The sequence below is a fragment of the Engystomops pustulosus genome, chromosome 1 (genome assembly GCF_040894005.1).
Source record: "Engystomops pustulosus chromosome 1, aEngPut4.maternal, whole genome shotgun sequence".
NCBI lineage: Eukaryota > Metazoa > Chordata > Amphibia > Anura > Leptodactylidae > Engystomops > Engystomops pustulosus.
Genome location: NC_092411.1, coordinates 294,192,473 through 294,217,718, shown reverse-complemented (window position 1 = coordinate 294,217,718; position 25,246 = coordinate 294,192,473). Strand labels below are relative to the sequence as shown.

Sequence of the window (25,246 nt, the reverse complement as noted above, 5' to 3'; positions counted from 1 at the left end):
ATGACTTTATCCACGGTGGTGACCAAGGTGAGGTACAAAGTTGTGAGGCAGAACCGTAGTCGGGGACAGGCAGGAGGTTGAGGCAGGCAGCACAGGATCAACGTCAAAGGCAAAGCAGAAGGTCAGGGCGGGCAGCAAAGGAGCGTAGTCAGTGACAGAACCTGGAGTCACAACGGGAATTCACAACATGAGCACAGGGCATTAAGAACAAAGCTTTCTCAGGGGCACATGGTACAAAGATCAAGCAGGGGGCATAGAAGAAGGCAGTCCATTTATTAGGTCAGGCTGCCAGCTGCACCAATTAGATGTGCGCTGGCCCTTTAAATCGTGCCAAGCACAGAAGACGCTGTTGGAGACAGGAGAGGTGAGAGACGCCATGGCTGAGCTGCAGGGGAATGAAGTGGCACATAGGTGCGGCTGTGACCCGAGACATTGGTCGCAAGGGCACCCGTCACAGCAAGTCCTGTATTTTAATAACATGCACAGAAAACATGTGTGAAAAACCTAAGACCAAAGAAAGGCCTAAAACTCCCTGCCTGCTGGCCGAGCGATAGCACTGGTACTGTGAGAACTGTAAGGCCCTTTTCATGCGTTCCCTCTGCAGAACTGGCATTGCACTCTGGCCCATGGTATTCAATGGGTTTTGTCAGACTTGCATAATTTTTCTTACACACACATGCACATTTTTTTAACATGTGTTATAATCTCAGCATTCTCTAGTTTTGCAAGTCACACACATGAATAATGCACCGAAAATGCTCTAAAAACACACACCACATGCACATGAAAAACACAAAAACACTAAGGACTCCTAGCATAAACAAACCAAAAATGCAAATTTTTCGGTTTTACTCATTGCACTCTGACATGATCAACACAAGTGTGAAAGAGGCCTAAATGTCTCCAATAGATGGACAATGTCTTATGAACATATTACGTTTTCTCTTTGTTATTGTTGTTAACGAAAACTCAGGAACTGGTTAAACATTCATGGATGGAGAAATAAATTTACACAATTCAATTTTAACTTTTTTATACTTTGATTGCAGCTCTGGAGACTATTCTCCATAGAATTCATAATCCACAATCCATCTCAGGTGAAGTATATAAGAAGCTGCCGGTTGCCATCTCTCTCTTCCTCTAGGACTACACATCTTGTCTGTGTCTGTGCTGCAGGAGAAGACCTTGTCCAGGTTATGAGCTGCTTTCACTACGTCTTGTATGTGCTTATTACTTTCTTTCCTGTAACTCATGTTAGAAGTACAATCCCTCAGTGCAAACTGCCCGGATTCCAGAGTGAAACAACATATGAATATTATCAGGAGGGAGACGTCATCATTGGAGGTTTGATTTCTGCTCATTATGGAAGTTCACAAAGTGCAACTAATCATTTTACAAATCATATTCATGGCTATTGTACAGAGTGAGTGCAGATTTTTTTCTCATTTCATCTGCCCTTTAATTTTCAAGATACAAAAACAGGAATATTTTCTACATCCACACAACATAATGTTCACATAGAACCGGACACCAGGAGACAATCCCCACTACATAGATTACATTTTTGGAGATGACACAAAATGGATTTAGATACTTATTGTGTTGGTAAAGTGCAGATTTATCAATTAATGTCTGAATGTTGCTACAGAATTCCTCTTACCTATTGAACTAATGCAATGTCCACTTCTATACCGGTGGAGATTAAATTAGTTATATAGTTTTTACTGTAAAAAAAATAATTAATTCTAAACAATTACATAACCTTGAAGGAGGTGTCTTTGAAGCTCTCTGCTGTCGCTGCTGAGCCCTGCTCCTTAGCTCGGCTATTCACAGTTCTTGTAGTAAAGACGCCTTGTGAGTTCTGGATACAGTGCTCCCTGTCATTTGAGGTGATTAAATATGGAGCAATTACTTGCCATTTAGGTATGGATCATTAATATATTTATATAAATGAATCATGTCCCACCGTAGTCATCTCTATTAAAATCTAAAAATATTAAATTTTTTAAATACTTCTTGATAAGTGGGAACCTCAATGTCCCTATTGTCATATTTGTGGCTCTTCTTTGTACCTTGTGTAACTTTAGGGTATCCTGTTTATGAATTCTCATAAATTGGTGCCCAGAACTGAACCACATATTCCATGTATGTCCTAAAGACTTATTAGTATAGAGGTAAAATTACATTCCTATCCGCATAATACATTACAAGATGCATAGACTTCCACTCCCTTATTCAGACTATTCCATGAGAGAACAATCTTACATTTATCCTCATTGAACCTTTAGTTTTCAAGTGGATACCCAGACACTGAAGGAGTTACTACTAAACCAAACCTCACTAACAAGCTGAGTCCAGGAGTTCTACAATTGGGTCTGAAATTCCACATGCACACAGAGCAAATGTGTTGGAACGACAGGCGTCAGTAGGTTGTTACACAACTTATATACATCTTAGGACTCATGTAAACAGCTGTGTTGGAGACTGTGATCTGACTGCACAAATTGAGGCCAGATCACGGCCTCATAGAGGTCTATTACACCCAGTGACAGGGCGGTGAGCCCACAGTGTCTCAAGGCACCAGGACTGATCCAAGGTGATTGCTCTACAACAGACAGAGCAGTTCTTACTCCAGCCTCTCTATTAGCAGTTCTTACTCCGGCCTCTCTATTAGAACGTGTGGGGTGAGGAGAACTCTCCCCTCCTATCTCCACCTGTCCATGTGCTTTGGCACATCGCCTTACCCGGACTGCACTACACTACAGAGCTTGGTGTTACTTTCAAAAATGTAGAAAGCTCCACTTATCCTCTTTTATAAATCATGAATAAACCAGATAAATAATGGTGGACCTTTGGGTACATCACGTGTAACCAGTGACAATTCTGAGGAGAAAAAAATTGACAACAACTTTCTAGAAACAGCCCTACAGATTCAGTTCAGTCAGATTAAAGACAATTCCTGCTTAGACAATAGACCTGAACACATCCATGAAATGTCTAGGAGGACAGTGCCCAATGTCTTTGTGAAGTCCGAGAACACAATATCCACAGCAGCTCCTGCGTCCAGGCGTCCGCTCACCTCTTCATAGAACAGATCTTTTGTAAGACAGAAATGTCTTTATATTGACTGTGAATTTACCAAATAAATTTTCAAACCTGCGACAATGTAACTGGGCTGAAAAATTCTATGACTTACACATGTAGTGCACCGTAATCTAAGCCTTAGCTTTATCTTAGCTAAATCTGTATATACTGCATATAAATACTGTATACTGTACATACTGCATATCTTATATTACAGATGGAAAGAATCACAGATAATGTAATCAGGTCACTGGTTTCCTCCACAATTGCCTTTGTTCTATGTATTTGTTTTAAGTATAAGAACAGAGATTGCGATTATTAATACACAGGGAACGGAAAGTCTTCAAACCCCTTTAAATGTTTCACTCAGTATTTTATTGCAGCCAATTGGTAAGATCAAAACTGTTCTTTTTTGCTCATTAATCTGATCTCTGCCCCACCAGTAATGTGCACTCTGCCCCCCAGTAATGTACCCTCTGCCCCCCCCAGTAATGTACCCTCTGCCCCCCAGTAATGTGCACTCTGCCCCCCAGTAATGTGCACTCTGCCCCCCAGTAATGTACCCTCTGCCCCCCCCAGTAATGTACCCTCTGCCCCCCAGTAATGTGCACTCTGCCCCCACCAGTAATGTCCACTCTGCCACCCCCCAGTAATGTGATCTCTGCCTCCCAGTAATGTGTCCTCTGCCCCCCAGTAATGTGCCCTCTGCCCCCAGTAATGTGCCCCTGCCCCCCAGTAATGTGCACTCTGCCCCCCAGTAATGTACCCTCTGCCCCCCCCAGTAATGTACCCTCTGCCCCCCCCAGTAATGTGCACTCTGCCCCCCAGTAATGTGCACTCTGCCCCCCCCAGTAATGTGATCTCTGCCTCCCAGTAATGTGTCCTCTGCCCCCCAGGAATGTGCCCTCTGCCCCCCAGTAATGTGCCCTCTGCCCCCCCAGTAATGTACCCTCTGCCCCCCCCCCGAGTAATGTGCTCTCTGCCCCCCAGTAATGTGCGCTCTGCCAACCGGTAATGTGCCCTCTGCCCACCGGTAATGTGCCCTCTGCCCACCGGTAATATGCCCTCTGCCCCCCCAGTAATGTGCCCTCTGCCCCCTAGTAATGTGCACTCTGCCCCCCAGTAATGTGCCCTCTGTCCCCCAGTAATGTGCACTCTGCCCCCCAGTAATGTGCACTCTGCCCCCCCCCAGTAATGTGCACTCTGCCCCCCCCCAGTAATGTGCCCTCTGCCCCCCTAGTAATGTACCCTCTGCCCCCCAGTAATGTGCTCTCTGCCCCCAGTAATGTGCGCTCTGCCCCCCGGTAATGTGCCCTCTGCCCACCGGTAATGCGCCCTCTGCCCACCGGTAATGTGCCCTCTGCCCCCCAGTAATGTGCACTCTGCCCAGCCCCCCAGTAATGTGCCCTCTGCCCCCCAGTAATGTGCCCTCTGCCCCCTAGTAATGTGCACTCTTCCCCCCAGTAATGTGCCCTCTGCCCCCCCAGTAATGTACCCTCCGCCCCCCAGTAATGTGCACTCTGCCCCCCAGTAATGTGCACTCTGCCCCCCAGTAATGTGCACTCTGCCCCCCCCCCAGTAATGTGCACTCTTCCCCCCCAGGATTGTGATCTCTGCCTCCCAGTAATGAGCCCTCTGCCTCCCAGTAATGTGCCCTCTGCTCCCCCAGTAATGTGCCCTCTGCCCCCCAGTAATGTGCACTCTGCCCCCAGTAATGTGCACTCTGCCCCCCCCCAGTAATGTGCACTATTCCCCCCCCAGGATTGTGATCTCTGCCTCCCAGTAATGAGCCCTCTGCCTCCCAGTAATGTGCCCTCTGCTCCCCCAGTAATGTGCCCTCTGCTCCCCCCGTTATGTGCGCTCTGCCCCCCAGTAATGTGCCCTCTGCCCACCGGTAATGTGCACTCTGCCCAGCCCCCCAGTAATGTGCCCTCTGCCCCCCCAGTAATGTGCGCTCTGCCCCCCCCCCAGAAATGTGCCCTCTGCCCCCCCAGTAATGTGCGCTCTGCCCCCCCAGTAATGTGCCCTCTGCCCCCCCAGTAATGTGCCCTCTGCCCCCCCAGTAATTTGCACTCTGCCCCCCCCCCAGAAATGTATTGAGAGAGGAGTCACGTGGCACCTAGAGGTGGAATAGGTGATTGTATTACAAGTAAAGGGGTCTATGGTTGAAAGTAGAGGGTGTGAGGAGAAGAATGTATGGAGCTGCAGCATACCCTGTGCCACACAGGAGAACCTGCGGTCCAATATGGAGATAGGAGGAGGACAAAGAAGTCTAAAACACAGGTTGGTAAGTGTGCGCTGCCCCTATGGCTAAAATGGAGAGGTGGATCCCAAAATGTATGAAAAGTTTTTATTTTTTTTTAACAGTAGAAGACGTGTTTCAAGGACTCTATCATGCAGCACGAGCAACATCACCTCTGAACAGCTGGAAGTGATCCCTTGCCGATCGCTATTGGCGTTGCCCTGTTCTTTCGCTCCACCATCATAGCAGGTCTTAGCATTACTCCATCCCTCTACTATTTTAACACCACATGCTTATACAACATTGCATCCAGTGTATTATGTTAAAGGACCTGATGAAGAGGACAATACGTCCTTGAAACGCGTTGTCCATTGTAGAAAAAATAAAAAAACCTTTCATACATTTTGGAGTTCATCTCTCCATTTTAGCCATAGGGGGAGGGCGCATTTACCAACCTGTGTTTTAGACTTCTTTGTCTTCCTCCTACCCCAGTAATGTGCCCTCTGCCCCCCAGTAATGTGCCCTCTACCCCCATCTTGACAGGCAAAATTAGAAAAGTAGATACTGTTGCTAATTTATTAAACAAAAACTGAAATATCACATGGTCATTAGTATTCAGTCCCTGGGGATAAGTATTTGCCTCCTGGTGATAAGTACTCAGCCCCTGGTGATAAGTATTCAGCCCCTGGTGATAAGTATTCAGCTCCTGGTGATAAGTATTCGGCCCCCGGTGACAAATATTCAGCCCCTGGTGATAAGTATTCAGCCCCTGGTGATAAGTATTTGCCTCCTGGTGATAAGTACTCAGCCCCTGGTGATAAGTACTCAGCCCCTGGTGAGGAGTATTCAGCCCCTGGTGATAAGTATTCAGCCCCCGGTGATAAGTATTCAGCCCCCGGTGAGGAGTATTCAGCCCCTGGTGAGGAGTATTCAGCCCCTGGTGAGGAGTATTCGGCCCCCGGTGACAAATATTCAGCCCCTGGTGATAAGTATTCAGCCCCCGATGACAAATATTCAGCCCCTGGTGATAAGTATTCAGCCCCTGGTGAGGAGTATTCAGCCCCTGGTGATAAGTATTCGGCCCCCGGTGATAAGTATTCAGCCCCTGGTGATAAGTATTCAGCCCCTGGTGATAAGTACTCAGCCCCTGGTGATAAGTATTCAGCCCCTGGTGAGGAGTATTTAGCCCCTGGTGAGGAGTATTCGGCCCCTGGTGAGGAGTATTCGGCCCCCGGTGACAAATATTCAGCCCCTGGTGATAAGTATTCAGCCCCTGGTGATAAGTAATCAGCCCCTTTTCTGAGTATTGAGTAGTAGCAGCATTGGTGCTGGTGCTGGAGTCTCCTTGAGAAGATGCTACAAGGTCCTCACACCTGGATTTGGGAATACAATGCCCCTTCCTTGCAGATCCTCTCTATTTCCTTCAGGTTGCTTGGAGAACATTGGTGGAGGCCATTTCCAATTCTTCCCAGGAATGCTCTATCGGGTTTAGGTCCAGGCTCTGGCTGGGCCAGTCAGGAATGGTCACAGAGATGTTCTCAAGCCTTTGCTTTGTTATTTTATCTGTGGGCTTAGGGTCATTGTCTTGTTAAAAGGTGATGTCCAGTCTGAGGTCCAGAGGACTCTGGAAGAAGTTTTTATCCAGGATATCGTTGTACTTGGCCACATTCATTTTTCCATCATTTGCAACCAGTGGTCCAGTCCCGCCCCCCCATAGCCTGATGCTGCCACCACCATGTGTCACTGCTGGGATTGTATTTGGCAGGTGATGAGCGGTGCCAAAAAGTTTAATCTTTGTCTCATCAGAATAAAGAATCTTACTTCTCATAGTTTGGGAGTCCTTCATGTGTTTTGCACACTGAATGCGGCTTTCATATGTCTCCTTAGGCAGCTCCTTAGTTCCTTCATGTTCCTTCTCTGACAAGCACTATGAGTGGTGAGATCTTGTATAGACAGGTGTGCGCCTTTCCAAATAAATGTATTTATAAATTACTTATAATTTATTTATAATTTATTTATAAATTCTATTTTGTACAGATTAATCCACCTATCACAGGGAAATATTACACTCTATCCTCACAGGGAGATATCACAATACTCCCTGCGCACTATTCTCTCCATGATCGATCCCCGGCTACCTCCTATGCATGCGCCACTGATCCCGGGCGTGCGCGGTGAGATTGCTTTACTGCGCAGCCGTTGGCGTCACATATACAGGAACCACCATGCGTCCTCTGCAAGTGTAAGTGCAAACTTCCGATTGTACATTGTAATGATACACTTTTTCAGTTCCTCTTCATTTGTATATGTTTTTTATGTGTACATAACTTCCCCATATCTGATTGGGTGTTTCTGAACCACTCCCGTGTTTACCTAATGAGTTTGGTCCTATATATATGTGGTGATCTGTGAGTGCTGCCATATGTCCAATTTTAGTCAGAAGAAGGGAACATTTTCCCGAAACGCATCACTTTTCTGGACAAAAGTATTTATATTTTAAGTATTTATTTATGTAGTTGTTTAAGCTATTTATTTTACTCTTAGTTTTATCCTCTATAAAATGTCTATTGCCTAAATAAAACTGGTGTGAGCAGAATCAGTCAAATTCACTGCTGGTGTAGACACTCCACCATTTTAGGCCGTCCAGCGCCCATACTTTCAGCCCCAATTTTTACTTTTCTGAGCACCTTTCCAAATAAAGACCAATAAGTTTGATTAAACATTGCTGGACTCCAATGAGTTCAAGGAGTAGAACCATCTCAAGAAGGATCAGAATGAAATGGACATCATGTGAGTCAAATATAAGTGTCACAGCAAAGGCGCTGAATACTTAGACCATGTGATGTTTCAGTTTTTCTTGCTTAATAAATTAGCAAAAATATCTACATTTCAACATACGGTGCAGAGTGCACACTAATAAGCAAATGAGGAAAACTTTTCTTGATCCTAACAATTGAAAATTATAAGGGTCTGAATACTTTTCGTACCAATGTATAAATAATCACAATCTCTTTTCTTATTCTAATCTTAAACTAATACATAGAACAAAGCAGATTTGGAGAAAACAACGCAACCTTATTACAATATCAGTCTGATATTTCTGAATACTTTCTGTACCCACTACATGTTATATGGCAGTGACGGCGAACCTTTTAGAGGCCGAGTGCCCAAACTGCAACCCAAAACCCAAATTTATTGCGAGGTGCCAACCGAAAATTAAAGCAGTAACTTATTGCTCCCTGTTCAACAACTTTTAATCATATTGGCCTCCTGAGGAGAGCAACACAGTAGCAAGATGGAAAATTTTCATCATTTTAGCTTATTTCCAGTTTCCCTCTATACACAGAGTATGAAAATATGACTGAAAGCAGCATCTTTTAAGTTGCCCCGAACTGCAGGAAGATTCTTTGAGTCCTGTCTGGTGTGCTGGGGCGATGGCCACAAAAAGGGCTCTGAGTGCCGCCTCTGGCACCCGTGCCATAGGTTTGCCACCACTGTTATATGGCAAATGGAAATGAAACCAGATTATGTTATATTATACTTGTGTTATTATGATGTGACTTCATGTTATAGGGTTCACATTGATGAATACAAAGGTATCTTATCCTTCATGTTTGCTGTGGATGAGATTAATAGAGACCCCAATGTTCTGCCCAATATTAGTCTGGGTTATCATATTTTTGACCCTTGTTGGAATCCTTGGAAAACCTTACAATCTGCCTTTAATATATTGTCCGGAAGTCAGAAGGAAGCTCCTAATTATTCCTGCAGAGATCACGGGGAAGTGATTGCCTTTATCTGTCAATCCGATTTCTTCACACCCCAGGTCATGAATCCGCTCCTCAGCCTATACAGGTACATGCAGGTAAAAGCCTTCCAACTCCATAGCAGTAAAATGCAGGCCTGTAATTTATATGCTGATTTGTATTATAAGACCTGAAAACGTTGGGGTTCTACCAGTTTCTCTGACTCCTTCCTCCTCTGACTTCCTGTCTTTTAGCTCAATCATGGATTCTCTGACAACAACCAGAACGATAAAGAACTGGGAACGCCTATATTCCGGATGTTTCCCAATGAGCGGACGCAATATGAAACTATTGTTCACTGGCTCAAATATTTGAGATGGAATTTTATCGGAATCATTGCTTCACCATATGGAGGCGGTGACACGGAATTAATAGAACTAAGGAATATGATGGCCAAGAATGAGATCTGTATTGATTTCAGTTTAAGGCTGACTAATAATTTACAGATAAACAGAAATTTAATGGCTTCCATTACAAAGTCAGCTGTTAAGGTTGTCCTAATATTAGGAATGTATTCCAAACCTTACGGGATAATTCTCTATGAAAATAAAGATTTTATACAAAACCTCACTCTGATCCTTCCGGATTCTTGGATTGATGCTATGAATACGGGATCTTTTCTATTTCCGTTGATCAACTGTAGCTTGATTTTTATGTTGGATGAGAGAAATATTCCGCACATTAAGGCAATAATTGATGGCATAACATCAGTAGCTCATACAAATGACCCAATATTGGAAGACATTTGGCTTTTCTATTTCCGCTGTCTTAGTCGAAATCAAAAGAAAAATAATTATTTTCAACAAAAGCTTAAATTTCCTCTTGTTAACTGCACAGATGTCCATCTGCTGCCAAAACTAGCCTATAGCTCAGATAACAACCTGTACTATACATATGTGTCCGTCAATATCCTGGCTCATGCCATTCACAACATGAGAGGAAGCCAAAATAAGCGGAAAATACATCCCAATGTAAGTGTCATGTACTGGAAGCAATGTCATGTCATCAGCACAACATGAGCGAAAGCTGAACAGTAATCCCGGCTCTTAAACAAACCTACATTATATATAATAATTTCTGTTATGTCCCTGGGTGTCACAATCCATGAGGGAGTATAGATGGAAACATTAGGTGAGGGAGCATTGTAGTGGGGACATTATTCTAAACAGAGGGGTTATTTGGTTAAAATCCTCAAAAGTCTTCAATTCAATTCTTAAATTTTTTCAATTCAAAAATCTTTCCAAACAACTACTCAGAGCAACAAACAAAATAAACATTTTAACTTCTGAACATACAAATATATTCAATAGTTAGTGTGTAGGAGCGTGTTGGAAACCCCTAACTGATGTACGGCACATGTCTGGCTGCGGGTGTATGGAGGGGGGTCACCGGTTGAACCTTCTCCTTAGTAGTTGGATGTTTGCTGCTTATTGCTTGTTTCATTTGTTGACACCCTTGGCAGTTGCACATTGTTAAACATGATGTGCAAACATGGAGTATACTGCCATACTGTAGTAAAAAATGGCACACCTTGAGGTAGACATTGTGCCCCTCCTAGTGGCCAGCATCCCATCTTCAGGAGTCAGGGCTGCTTCTGCCCCTTCATCTAGTGGTCCTGAACTTCCTCCTCCTGCTCCTCCTTATAACTACTTTAACTAAAATGAATACTATTTACAATATCACACATATAAAGAGGTCTACCCAGCCATGTGCAGAGTGTTTGTTAGTGATGACCTGTTGCCTGCATTTTTTACTTCAATTTGAGGATGCTCCAGATATAACCAACCTGCCCATGCCCACTTGTATAGCCAACAGCCCTTGCCCCCCGCAAATAGCAAGCAGCCCCTGCCTCCAGTATGTAGCCAGCTCATGCCCACTAGTTCATAGCAAGCAGCCCCTGCCCCCAGTATATAGCCAGCCCATGCCCACTAGTACATAGCAAGCAGCCCCTGGCCCCAGTATATAGCCATCCCATACCCACTGGTACATAGCAAGCAGCCCCTGTCCCCAGTATATAGCCAGCCCATGCCCACTAGTACATAGCAAGCAGCCCCTGCCCTCAGTATATAACCAGCCCATGCCCACTAGTACATAGCAAGCAGCCCCTGCCCCCAGTATATACCAGCCCATGCCCACTAGTACATAGCAAGCAGCCCCTGCCCACAGTATATACAAGCCCATGCCCACTAGTGCATAGCAAGAAGCCCCTTCCCCCAAGTATATAGCCAGCCCATGCCCCCTAATACATAGCAAGCAGCCCCTGCCCCCAGTATATAACCAGCCCATGCCCACTAGTACATAAAAAGCAGCCCCTGCCACTGGTATATAGCCAGCCCATGCCCACTAGTACATAAAAAGCAGCCCCTGCCACCGGTATATGGCCAGCCCATGCCCACTAGTACATAGCAAGCAGCCCCTTCCCCCAGTATATAGCCAGCCCATGCCCACTAGTACATAGCAAGCAGCCCCTTCCCCCAGCATATAGCCAGCCCATGCCCACTAGTACATAGCAAGCAGCCCCTTCCCCCAGTATATAGCCAGCCCATGCCCACTAGTACATAGCAAGCAGCCCCTTCCCCCAGTATATAGCCAGCCCAAGCCCACTAGTACATTGCAAGAAGCCCCTGCCCCATTACACAGCCAGCCCATGCCCACTGGTACATAGCAAGCAGCCCCTGCCCCAGTATATAGCCAGCCCATGCCCACTAGTTCATAGTAAGCAGCCCCTTCCCCCATTATATAGCCAGCCCATGCCCACTAGTACATAGCAAGCATCCCCTGCCCCATTATATAGCCAGCCCATGCCCACTAGTACATAGCAAGCAGCCCCTGCCCCAGTATATAGCCAGCCCATGCCCACTGGTACATAGCAAGCAGCCCCTGCCCCAGTATATAGCCAGCCCATGCCCACTAGTTCATAGTAAGCAGCCCCTTCCCCCATTATATAGCCAGCCCATGCCCACTAGTACATAGCAAGCATCCCCTGCCCCATTATATAGCCAGCCCATGCCCACTAGTACATAGCAAGCAGCCCCTGCCCCAGTATATAGCCAGCCCATGCCCACTAGTACATAGCAAGCAGCCCTTGCCCCCAGAATGTAGCCAGCACATGCCCACTAGTACATAGCAAGCAGCCCCTGCCCCAGTATATAGCCTGTCCATGCCCACTAGTACATAGCAAGCAGCCCTTGCCCAAAGTATGCCAATGCCAGCTGCTTGCTGACGTCCATCTATAAATTCAGCATTTATATTGGTTTTGATAGCCTGTGACATTCCAGGGGTGGGCAGCAGCTTATTGGCTTTCTCGGACACACAGTGTAGACTGGGATTTTCATTACCATGTTGATCCTCCTTTTTTAATCCAATTTTAGAGAAAACTTTGTTAACACGAATAGCCAGGAAATGAGCATTTGTTAAAAGTCTCTCTGCGTACATTTTGCTGGTTATGTTTAAAAGATTTGCCAAACTAATTTCTTTTTTTTTTGTAATATGATTAATTAAATTTTAATCCACATGTTTATTGTGTCACACAGCTCCATAAGTATGTAAGAAAAGTCAGATACACAGATCCCACAGGAGACATTGTCGCCTTCAACGAGAGAGGGGAAGTGCCTTTCGAGTGGTTCTTATGGAATTGGGCTTGGTTCAAAAGAAATGATTTAAGTAACAAACTTCATGTTTTACTCAAGAAAGTGACCAAGGACAAAGAAATAATGGAAATTGACAATGTGCTGGAAGTGACATGGAAGAATGAAAGAGTAAGAGACAAATATAAAACACAAATGATAGATATAAATTCAAAATAGATCTTCATCTATGTAAATTAACTCTTCTAGATTTTTCAAGCTCAAACCTTGAATATAGAACCAGAGCCAAGCTCCATGTATAAATACAGCAGCAGAGCCAAGCTCCATGTATAAATAAAGCACCAGAGCCAAGCTCCATGTATAAATACAACACCAGAGCCAAACTACATGTATAAATACAGCACCAGAGCCAAGCTCCATGTATAAATACAGCACCAGAGCCAAGCTCCATGTATAAATACAACACCAGAGCTATGCTACATGTATATATACAGCACCAGAGCCAAGCTCCATGTATAAATACAGCAACAGAGCCAAGCTCCATGTATGAATACAGCACCAGAGCCAATCTCCATGTATAAATACAGCACCAGAGCCAATCTCCATGTATAAATACATCACCAGAGCCAAGCTCCATGTATAAATACAGCACCAGAGCCAATCTCCATGTATAGATACAGCAACAGAGCCAAGCTCGATGTATAAATACAACACCAGAGCCAAGCTCCATGTATAAATACAGAACCAGAGCTATGCTACATATATAAGGCTTTTAGCTTTGGGCGGCCATGGGCCCCGGGAGGGAGGCCAATACAAATTATCCCATATCATGGGAATCAGAATTTTAAACTTCATGTGAATTGAGACATGCACATCTTAATTGATAAGGGTCTATCATTTTATTGTTCTTAAATTATGCAGATTCAGGTATTTTTATGTTGTTGGTTCCGGTCACAGAAGATCTGACCCTGAAGTTATCTCCAAGACCTCCCGGTGACCTGGATAATGTTCTGTATGTATATGTGCCTGAAGAAGGTTCCAGTACAGAACCAAAATGCATAGCACATTTTCAATAATAAACAGATAAGTAACTTGAGTGAACTTGTCCTACTTGTCATGCTTAAGCACCGTATGAGGATATGGGATTACAGCTATACTACTTGGCTCATCTTGAGGTCTGGAACCAGTATGGTCATGTAGTCGGGCTGCTGAGAGTACTTAATGCTCTTTCACCCTCATCTAACGTTACTGTCCATTCTTTTGCCTCTACCTGATATACCCAGGCTCACTCTCAAGACCAGACTTCTGTTCTAGGTTTTATCATAAAAATTGCTGTAGCCCTCTCCATAGCCGGTAAGTCTTTGCTGTATATTGGTAGCACGGATCGCGGGTGTTAACCCCTTCCATTGCTGCCATCAAAGCTGCCAGCAGCTTCAAGATAATGGCTGTCACTTTTTAACCCATTCATTACAATGAAGGATTAGCACATTGTAAAGAATGAGGAGGAAAATCCCCATATACTGTAGTATGGCAGTGGTAGGATCGATGAGACAACCTAGAGTTAAAGTACCCTAGGGGGTCTGAAAAATAATAAAAATAAAATTAAAAAAATATATAAAAAAAATGAAAAAAACCCTAAAAATTCAAATCCCCCCCTATCCCTAGAACTGATATAAATATAAATAAACAGTAAAAATCATAAACACAGTATTGCCGCGTCCGAAAATGCCCGATACATCAAAATATAATAACGGTTTTATACTGTGTTTAACACTGCGTGTCACTTACCCCTGAGGAAGTCACACACAGTGATGAAACGCGTGGACTCTGTCTCCCCCTAACCTGAGCCTATCCATTTGCCACTCATCTACTCCAAACTCATGTATACTTTTTATTGTACATCAGTCTTCAGGTCTGCATGGTATGGGGACTGTGTAAATAAGACATTGCTTTGTACTTTTCTTTGTCCAAATACAGGTGCTTATTGTCTGTGCACCTTTTTAGTGATTTTATGTCTTTTGTGTCGTTGCACTGTGTATATTTAGTGAATAAATACATTTTGAAAACTTCAACAAAATTCACAAAAAATGACACCGCCAACAGCTCCATACACCAAAGTATGAAAAAGATATCAAAAGATGGCAATATAACATGTATAGAAACATTATAAAACCTATACAATTTTGATATCCCCGTGATTGCACTGACCTAAAGAATAAAGTAAACATTTCATTTGGGGCGCACAGTGAATTCCGTAAAATCCAATCCCACAAGAATTGGACAAATGCATTTTTTCATCAATTTTACCGTGTCAGGGTTCTGGGTCTGTGGACCCTCTGGACCACGGCGGGAGGTGATACTAGCCAACATCCAGGACCGGAGTCTAAGTGGCACCTGGTCTTCACAGGAGCACGCCGCAAAGTGGGATGGTCTTGCTGCGGCGGGGTACCACCAGGTCGTTCCACGGGTGCGACTAGCCCACGGTGGCAGCCAAGGTAGTATAGCAGGATACAGTCCGAGCCTGGAGTAACAGCAGGAGAACAGTGCTGGAGGGAACACTGGATCTCACGGCAGGAACACAGGAGCTGGCACACGGAACAGGAACGCAGGAACGGAAGAACATAGGAGACAAAGGAAACACAGGAGTGCTTTCACTTAACAGGAATGATGCTGAAGATTCTGCAAGGCAGGAAGGGAGGAGCCGGATTAACCAGCACCAATCACCAAGATGCTGGCCTTTAAATCTTGCAGGGATGCACATGCGGCCTAGTCGGATCCGGAGCAGGAGCGTGGAGTGGTAAGTGAAGGCCTGGGAACGAAACAGCAGGAGCGTGACCAGCGGCAGCGGGGACCACGCGACCGAGATGGGCATGCGTGTGCCCGTGATCCGCGAAATGGATTGCGGTGCCATCTGTGAAACACTGCATTTGGATTTTTTTCCAGCTTCCCAGGACATGCCAAGGAGTATTTCATACAATTACTATGCAGTGCAATTTCCTTTGCAGAAAACAAGCCATCACAGAGCTCCTTACATGGAAAAATAAAAAAAGATTTTTATAGATTTTTGAAGGAAGGGAGTAAAAAATTAAAACGCAAAAACAAAAAGGGCCTCAACGGGAAGGGGTCAAAATTACCCTAGTCAGTATTCTGAAGTGGGGTGAGTGTGAAGGAGAGAACTATTACACAGGCTGCAGCTGTCCCTCCCCCGGGACTTACCACAAGTTGCTTGCAGGGAGTCAGGATACGTGAAATAAACTACTGAAATTGTTCTGAATTATGACAAAGGCATTTTTAAAATAAATATTGCAGAGGCGACTGTATTCTGCCACCATCTTAAAATGACATTTCTGGTGACAGATTAACATTAAGGAGCAAAGCCACTGTAGTAAAGCTGAGGGGGCAGCAGAGTTTCAAAGACAGTAATAGGACTATCCCTAGCCCCCCCCCCCCCCTTCCCTACTGATAATAATCCCCTGTATGTACTATCTGGACTAAGACTTAAAGAACATTCACAGAAGTAAATGTGTAGAAATCATAAAATCACAGAGCTCCTTGGGCGACCCAAATAGTCAAGTAGCCCTAAATTTACCCAAATAGTAATGGAGCCCCATAGTGGCTGAATTGTAATAGTGCCCCCATATTTCCATCCTAGTAGCAGAAGCCTCATGTCTCAACACGTTTTATATCCATGGAAACAAGTAACAATAAAGAAACTGTTTATAATTCAGACTATGTCCGTCGGCTACCAGGGTCACTACTGAAGTCCTTGTATCTTCACTAATGAACCTTCACTCGGTCATTTTATTCTTTATTACAAGGTGAGGCGAGGCTACTGCTTTCGATTGGTAATAGAAATGGATCACATTGTGGTGAATGTATTTGCAGATTGCGTTCTCTTCTGTGGTGCATTGTTTTATTTTTGAACCACTAGTAAATTTTTCATCCCGTCCTGCACATTCTTGACTATATTTAGATTTTTTTCTATGTACAGGCAGTCCCCGGGCTACGTTCAGGATCAGTTCTGTGGGTTTGTTCTTAAGTTGAATTTGTATATAAGTCGGAACTGTATATTGTATAATCCCCAGCCAGAATTTTTTTGGTCTCTGTCAAAATTGGATTTTAAAAATGTTGGATTGTCATAAGAACCTGGATTAACAAGACACTTGTGATAACTGTTGATAACAGCTGATTATTGTAGCCTAAGGATAAAGTACAAAGTAAAGTTGTCTTGCTGTGTGCAGCGCTGCGTAATCTGTGTGCTATATAAATAAAGAATTATTATTATTAAGTAAATTACAAACATCCAAAGGTGTGTTTGTAACTAGGGGTCATCTGTAAGTCAAGTGTTATTAAGTAGGGGACCGCCTGTACTCTAAATCTGTCTAAAATTTTGCGTATTGTAAACTTTCTACCCCAGTTTTGCAATGTGTAAATAATATAAGAATCGATCACATTATGTATGGTTTTCTCTAAGTACAGATGCCCGAGGCCTGGTGCAATGATCCATGTTCTCCGGGATCCAGGAAGGCTCCTAAAGAAGGACGTCATGTCTGCTGCTATAACTGTGTCCCATGTGCTGAGGGGGAAGTGTCCAACAAAAGAGGTAAAAATTAGATTAGAAACTTTTGGATAGCTGAAGATTAGATTGGATTGTGTTTCCAATGTGATAAGAAACACAAATCGAGAACACGCTGTTAGTTTAAAATCAGCTTGTCTTTGACACAACTGTTAATAATTAGTGATGAGCAGACCCGATAAACTTCAGTTTGGCCGAACCCGAATTTTTAAAACCTGTTTTTGACCTCAACCAGTAGCACCTCACTTGAGCTGAACCCATCCCCGAATTTTAAATGAACCTAAATTGTGTTGGATCCGGTCCACTAAACACTATTAATAATCTACAGTCATGGCCATAAGTTTTAAGAATGACACAAATCTTCTATTGTCACATGATCTATTGCCCTCTGGTTTGTCAGATGTTTTTATCACATACAGAGATACAAGTACAATCATATTATGCGGAACAGAAGCTTTTATTGTCAGGTAGGAGGAGTTACTGCAGCGAGTCAGTATCTGCAGTGTTGCCCCTTCTTCTTCAGGACCTCTGCAATTCTCCCTGGCAGCTCTCAATCACCTTCTGCACCAAATCCTGACTGATCGCCGTCCATTCCTGCACAATCACTGCTGCATTGTGTCACAATTTGTTTGTTTTTGTTTGTCCTCCCGTCTCTTGATGATTGACCACGAATTCTCAATGGGATTAAGATCTGGGGAGTTTCCAGGCCATGGACCCCAAATCTCTATGTTTTGTTCCCTGAGCCATTTAGTTCTCACCTTTGCTTTATGGCAAGGTGCTCCATCATGCTGGGAAACGCATTGTTCATCATCAAACTGCTCTTGGACGGTTGGGAAAATTTGCTCTTGGATGACATTCTGGTTCCATTCTTTATTAATGGAGGTGTTTTTAGGCAAGACTGTGAGAGAGTCGATTCCCTTGGCTGAGAAGCCGCCCCACACATGAATGGTTGCAGGAGGCTTTACAGGTGGCATGAGACAAGAGTGGTGGTATCGCTCACCTTGTCTTCTCCCAACAAGCTGTTTTCCAGATGTTCCAAACAATCGGAAAGGGGATTCAGAGAAAATGACTTTCCCCCAGTCCTCAGCAGTCGACTCCCTGTACCTTTTGCAGAATATCAGTCTGTCCCTGATGGTTTTCTGGAGAGAAGTGGCTTCTTTGCTGCCCTCCTTGACACCAGGCCTTGCTCCAAGAGTCTCCACCTTACAGTGTTTGCAGATGCACTCACACCTGCCTGCTGCCATTCCTGAGCAACCTCTGCACTGCTGGGAGCCCCATCCCCAAGCTGAACCACTTTTAAGAGATGTTCCTGGCACTTGCTGGTCCTTCTTGTGCGCCCTGGAGCATTTTTGGCAACAATGGAACCTCTCTCCTTGAATCCCTGGATGATGCGATAGATTGGTGACTGAGGTGCAATCTTTCTAGCTGTGATACTCTTCCCTCTTAGGCCAGTTTTGGGCCGTGCAATGATGATGTTGCTTTAGAGATAACCATGGTTATCAGAATAGAGACAATGATGCCAAGCACCAGCCTCCTTTTATATTGTCCAGTGGTGTGATTCTTACTTAATCATGAGAGATTGATCTCCAGCCCTGTCCTTATCAGCACCCGCACCTGTGTTACTGGAGACATCACTGACACCATGGCAGCTGCTCCTTTTAAGGCGCCTGCAATGAAGTTAAAATGTGTTTTTGGGGAAAAAGTTCATTTTCTAGGCAAATATTGATTTTGCAATTAATTGCTGTTAAGCTGATCAGTCTTTATAACATTCTGGAGTATATGCAAATTGCCATTATAAAACCTGATGCAGAAGACTTTGTAAAAATTAACATTTGTATCATTCTCAAAACTTTTGGCCATGACTGTAATCTGAGAGTGAGTGCATGATCAATGACAATTAGGGCTCTTTCACATTGGTTCACATGTTCAGCTTCAGTTGCACATGTGTTGCATTTGGTCTCCGCTGCTGCAAAAAAAATCTTTTTTCAGCCTCATCGGTAAAACAAAAAAAACCCCCAATGTTTCATCAGTTTTTTTTTGCAGACCCATAGACTTCTATTGCCTTCAGTGGTCCGTATCAGTGATAAAATAGGACATGCTTTATTATTTTTTTCCACGGATCTGTAAAAATAAAAGGCAATGTGAAAACACCCATAGAAATCAATGGCGTTAATAACACCAATGTGAAAGAGCCCGTAGACTTGCCCTGTTAATACTAATTAAATCTACATCTAATTTACAGCAAGCAGTGCCCCTCACAGCAAAGACTCCTCTTTCTTTGTCTACATAAAGTTAAATATCCAACAGAATGTTTAAGGAAAAAACGACCCAGATTAAAAGTGATATCTCCTTAATCAGACATAAGATTTTTAGTGAACAGAGGCCACTGGTAAGGACCAGGTAGTCCAGCTAGAGAGAAGACCAAAGTCCATCGTCTCATCTTTGTATATTCGGCTTTCCTGAAGGGGAAGTTCTGGAACTATTTAAAATTTTCTCCCCAAGTGAATGCTTGAAACTTTTGCCAAAGAGGATTTATCTGTCAGTATACAGAGATAATATTTTATTGCTTGTCGTGAGATGACTTAACCTAGAGCTAACATTGCGTTGGTCCCGGATTTTTAGACGGCAACTCAGAATAAATTCTCTTCCCTATTGAAAGATTACAAAGCACAGGGAGTAAATGTAGTACAACGATTCCAACTCAACTGCGTGCGTTTCTATAAATGATGAACTCCACACATAAGATGGGTAAGGCAGCGCTGGAAATGATGGCCAAACAAAATACTCGATGTAAGTTTAAACACAGGGAGTGTGTAGCCGGCTCACACGTCCGTACAAACATGTCCGTCTTAATGACCTGGTGCTTGTGGATCCATGCTGAAGTTAAAGGCACATATAACCAAGTTTTCCAACGATATTGGCACGAACCAGCAAACACAGACGTAACTGCAAATTCTCCTTTACTGAACGTCAGAATAGATAGTACATGCATCCGAGAAATGCCAAGAATGACTTACATGTTTCGGCTAACAAGCCTTATTCATAGTCTAAAACATAACCCGAAGTAACAGGATTTAAAATCACCGGCCATGGATCAGGTGGGGGAACAATCCCCCCCCACTAGATCTGATGACTGGATTATATTATGTGTTACATGTGAACAAATGATACAAAACATGAGAAAACATCATGATTGGTACATAATCCTTTCCAAGACGGTTCACTCAGCTACATACATGAATACAGAATTAAGAATTAAACGCGTCACCTGACTCCCATCTAACAAAGGCGGAGCCAAAGGCGCACCACTCGCTTCTATAGAAGCCACTGACGACATATTCAGATTTAAAAAAAAAAATGCATATCACAGTCAAAATATGAAAATATTACATCGATGTAAGTCCATAAGGTAGAATTAGAATATGTAATATTTTTCATATTTTGACTGTTATATGTGATTTCTCCCCCCCTATCTGAATATGTAGCAACAATGTGATGAGATGATTTCCTTATATTTCGATGAGGAATACGTAAAAGAAGGCATTTGCCACAATATTGTCAATGGCTACTATAGAAGCGAGTGGTGCGCCTTTGGCTCCACCTTTGTTAGATCGGAGTCAGGCGATGCGTTTAACTCTTAATTCTGTATTCATGTATGTAGCTGAGTGAACCGTCTTGGAAAGGATTATGTACTAATCATGATGTTTTCACATGTTTTGTATCATTTGTTCACATGTAACACATATATAATCCAGTCATCAGATCTAGTGGGAGGGATTGTTCCCGTTACTTTCGGGTTATGTTTTAGACTATGAATAAGGCTTGTTAGCCGAACGCATAAGTCATTCTTGCCATGTCTCGGATACATGTACTATCTATTCTGACTTTCAATAAAGAAGAATTTGCAGTTACGTCTGTGTTTGCTGGTTCGTGCCAAGATCGTTGGAAAACCACAGAAAATAGTGACCTGAATTTCTACCAACCCACTTATCTCTACAAGCAAGACTTACTCACATTGCAGCAGCTTATTATTACTTTAATAGGCAGCACAGTACGGTTAAGTAGATTCCCCAAATTTAACAGACTCTCTCTGTTAATTTTTTTTTGCTTTTTAACAGAAGGTTTTGGGGCATAAACTCTATTCTCTTCTATTCTCTCACGGCTTCACCCGTCACTTCCAGACCCATGTGTGCATACAGAGGTTGGGGCTCCCATTCTAACTCCTGTTGCCCACTCGCTACTGTGTGAGCCAGGCATTAGCAGGCACACCACTGGTCAGTATAGGATAGCCATCCCCGTGTAGACAGAGCATGGCTGTGAAGGTGGCATTGCAGGAAAATAGGAGTGTCTTAGGAGGGGAGAACATGTTTTCATATTTTTACAGACCCCCTTCAGCCTTGCATATAAAATGTTAGTCCTCTACAACCACTTTATTGTTGAATCTCAGTAACATTTTGTTGTCTCTATTTCAGACAGTGAAATCTGCAGCACATGTCCTAACGAAGAGTGGCCTGATGAGAAGAAAGTGAATTGTATTCCCAAATTGTTTGAGTTTTTATCCTATAATGATACTTTTTCTTTTATATTTTTGGGAGTCATTTTATTGTTTGCTTTAGTAACATTATTCATATTGGGAAGCTTCATCTATTACTGGGACACTCCCATTGTTAAAGCCAATAACCGGACTGTGAGCTTCATCCTCCTGGTCTCCATCTTGCTGAGCTTCCTCTGTGTCTTCTTCTTCCTTGGTCGTCCAGTGGACATCACCTGCTTACTGAGACAAGTATCATTTGGGATCTTCTTTACCATTGGTGTCTCTTCTATTTTGGCCAAAACTATCACAGTCTGCGTTGCCTTCAAAGCCACCAAACCCGGAAGTTTCTGGGTGAAGTGGGTGTCATTCAAACTTTCTAATTCTGTGGTCCTGGTGTGTTCTTCTGTACAAGTTCTTATTTGTATTATTTGGCTGTTGGTGTCTCCTCCTTATGTAGAGTATAACCATCACACGTTTCCTGGGAAGATCATCATCCAGTGTAATGAGGGGTCAGATATCTGCTTCTACTCCATGTTGGGTTATATGGGGCTCCTGGCAGCTGTGAGCTTTGTTCTGGCTTTTATGGTGAGGACATTACCGGACAGTTTTAATGAGGCCAAGTACATCACCTTCAGCATTCTGCTGTTCTGCAGTGTCTGGATTGCCATGATCCCGGCTTATCTGAGCACCAGAGGGAAATACATGGTGGCTGTGGAGGTATTCGCCATCCTGACCTCATGTGCTGGAGTTCTGGGTTGTATATTTTTTCCTAAAATGTATATTCTACTTATAAAACCTGAAATGAACACAAGAAATGTAATAATGGATAAAAAGACATAGTCATCAATGTAAAAATGGCAAAAGAAATTTATTTTTAAAGCATGAATTATATTAAAAAATACAAATATAAGTCAGTGCGCTAGTCATTGTACCCAGGGATATTGTCATGACCATCAGATGATACAATAAATGAATAGAGATGAGTGGACCCGACATTCGTATTCGGGGGTTTTGGTTCTGCCGCACGACCTAGATATAGCTCCGTATCGACAGCTGAACAGCCGACTACTGATGGCTATGATTGGACACCAATAATAGCTATGGCTCCGGACATTCATTTTCCAGAATGGATGTTTGGCCGCCATTCCGCCAACATGTCCAGGTTATGTACCCGAACTCAAACCCTGAACCTGACTGCAAGATAAAGCGCTCTGTGTAGCATGAAACAATTCATCCTTCACACTACCCCTGTTATGCTATTCCCTCTCTGTGTCGCTTAGATTTATTTTAAGAATATTGAATAAAGAATTGATACTTTTAATCACAGTGACTGCCAACTCTCTATGGGGGAGGTTTATGACTGAATTTTTGGTGTACAAATGTGGCAAAAAAATCACAAAGGGGTTTAAACACAATAGTGGCTTAAACATAGAACCAGATATAAGATTAGCGATTTTTTAAAAATAATCACAAAAAAGTCTCAAGGTCGCTCCACTCCTCTCCTGGTGTTTGTGATTTTGCAATTATTTTACTCTACTTGCGATTATTTCAAAAAAATCCCAGAGAGGGCCAATGCCACTTTAATAAGTCTGAAAAGCAGCGCAGCTCCAAAGGCAGATATAAAACTATCACAAAGATCTGCCCAATAATAGATCTCCCCCTATCTCTTTATGTATGGACTCTATTAAAGATTTTCACTGAAACTAAATGAGTAAGAGCACCGCCAACTTATTGAGTGACAGCCTCGAATGTACAAGTAACCCCTGAACTACATATTGCTCCTACAAGAAAAGACCACCGATGGCGCCCCTTTATTACTCTATTCCTTTGTTTGAACCTGACGCTTAGATCTTCTCATTTCTACACATAAATCATACATTTCTGTCCTGAAACACAAACATATTTTTTTATTGTCAATTTTTGTTTATTGTCACGTTTGTTAGTAACCTACGGTTAGTCCCGCAGAGGACTAAGGATTTTCAAAACTGCAGAACAGTATCAAGAGTATCAGGCATTCATGCAGAAATTGGAAGAGTTACATCTACAAAACTCGCTAAACATCATGCGCATGGTCATGAGTAGAAACGAAATTGAATATGCTAAAGTTACGGATGAGCTGTGCAGAGAAGAGAACGAGTTGAGGACTTGATTAGGGGAAACCCAGTTTTCTGTGTTTACTAAAAAGTTGGAGAAAAAGATGGAAGTAAAAAAAAAAAAAGCAAGATAAATTTGTACGTGATAAAAAGGACTTTGAATAAGGTACCATCTTTGACTGGGGAGGGGTGAAGAGACAGAATAACAAAAAAAGCTGCTAATATCCACAATAGAAAGATAAGAGCAAAAAATACAGATTTCTGGACGACGGAATCAGATTCAAGTTTGTCGGATGATACAGTAAAGAATATAAGTGAGAACGCATCTGCTGCCTCAGTTTCCGAGAACAGTATGGAAGTGTCAATACCATCAGTCCCTTTAGGAGGTGCATCCGGAGGGTAGGACAGAGGAAGAAAAAGCTGGCACAGGAATCGAAAGAGGAAGCAGGTCTCTTGGCGCCGAGATTGATTGGTGATATGGTGATTATGAATGACTGTTCTACTAACCAGACTAACCCCCTTTCCTGTGATCCTGCTATTTACTATCTTAACATTTCATCCTTGAAGACGATTCCGAACAGTTATTATCTCATTAACTATGATAACCTTCCCCCTATACAATACTTGCTTGAATTTTATCCCTGAGTATGACGGGATCAGTAGTACTGTAGATAAAAATAATGTGATTAATCTCACTAATATTGCATTATCTAGTGATTGTATATGGTTGTTAGCTAAAGGGTTAAATCTTGTGATAACTAACACCCAGTTCAGTTTGAAATCGATTTGTATAAAAGTATTCGAAAACTCACTTTCCACAAGTTTTTTCGGAGAATATTAGTTCCTCTGGGATTAGAAAAGATGGGTAAATGCCAGCGACGGTCTGTCCTTTGGGTATCCCCCCCGGATCTACCAACTTCTATTGACATGTCAGTGGTTAATTGTCTTTTGGATTTAGGTGCTCATAACTCTCGAGATACTGTTATTGAGCCCACTAATGTGGAGGTTGAAGTTTTCATAAAAGGTGTTAGATCGACAATTTTTCCCCTTTGTCTGCTGGTTCTCCTCTCGATTTATTTTGTCAACGTGTCAGGGAAGATATTGAAGCCGTCATCTACCCCAATTTGCAGAATAATCTTACTTCAGGTAAGCGTCATGCCCTACATTGGTTCCAATCTTGAGAGGATATTGTTATTAAGCCGGCAGACAAAGGGGGAAATATTGTCATTATGACTAGAGAGTATTACAAAATGGAAGCTAAAAGACACTTAGAGGATACTGACACCTACACCTCCCTCTCTACCAACCCCACACATAAATATCA

General features: G+C 43.1%; 1 protein-coding gene across 1 annotated transcript; it reads left to right on the top strand.

Annotated features, from left to right (window-relative positions):
• On the top strand, positions 1–23,017 carry LOC140130533 (vomeronasal type-2 receptor 26-like). The gene is made up of 9 exons (XM_072150824.1): positions 1–32; positions 1,259–1,344; positions 7,214–7,262; positions 8,900–9,191; positions 9,327–10,103; positions 12,666–12,890; positions 14,003–14,072; positions 21,768–22,546; positions 22,955–23,017. Exons 1-9 carry the CDS (start codon positions 1–3, stop codon positions 23,015–23,017), a joined length of 2,373 nt encoding a protein of 790 aa, XP_072006925.1.
• The last annotated feature ends 2,229 nt before the right edge of the window (positions 23,018–25,246 follow it).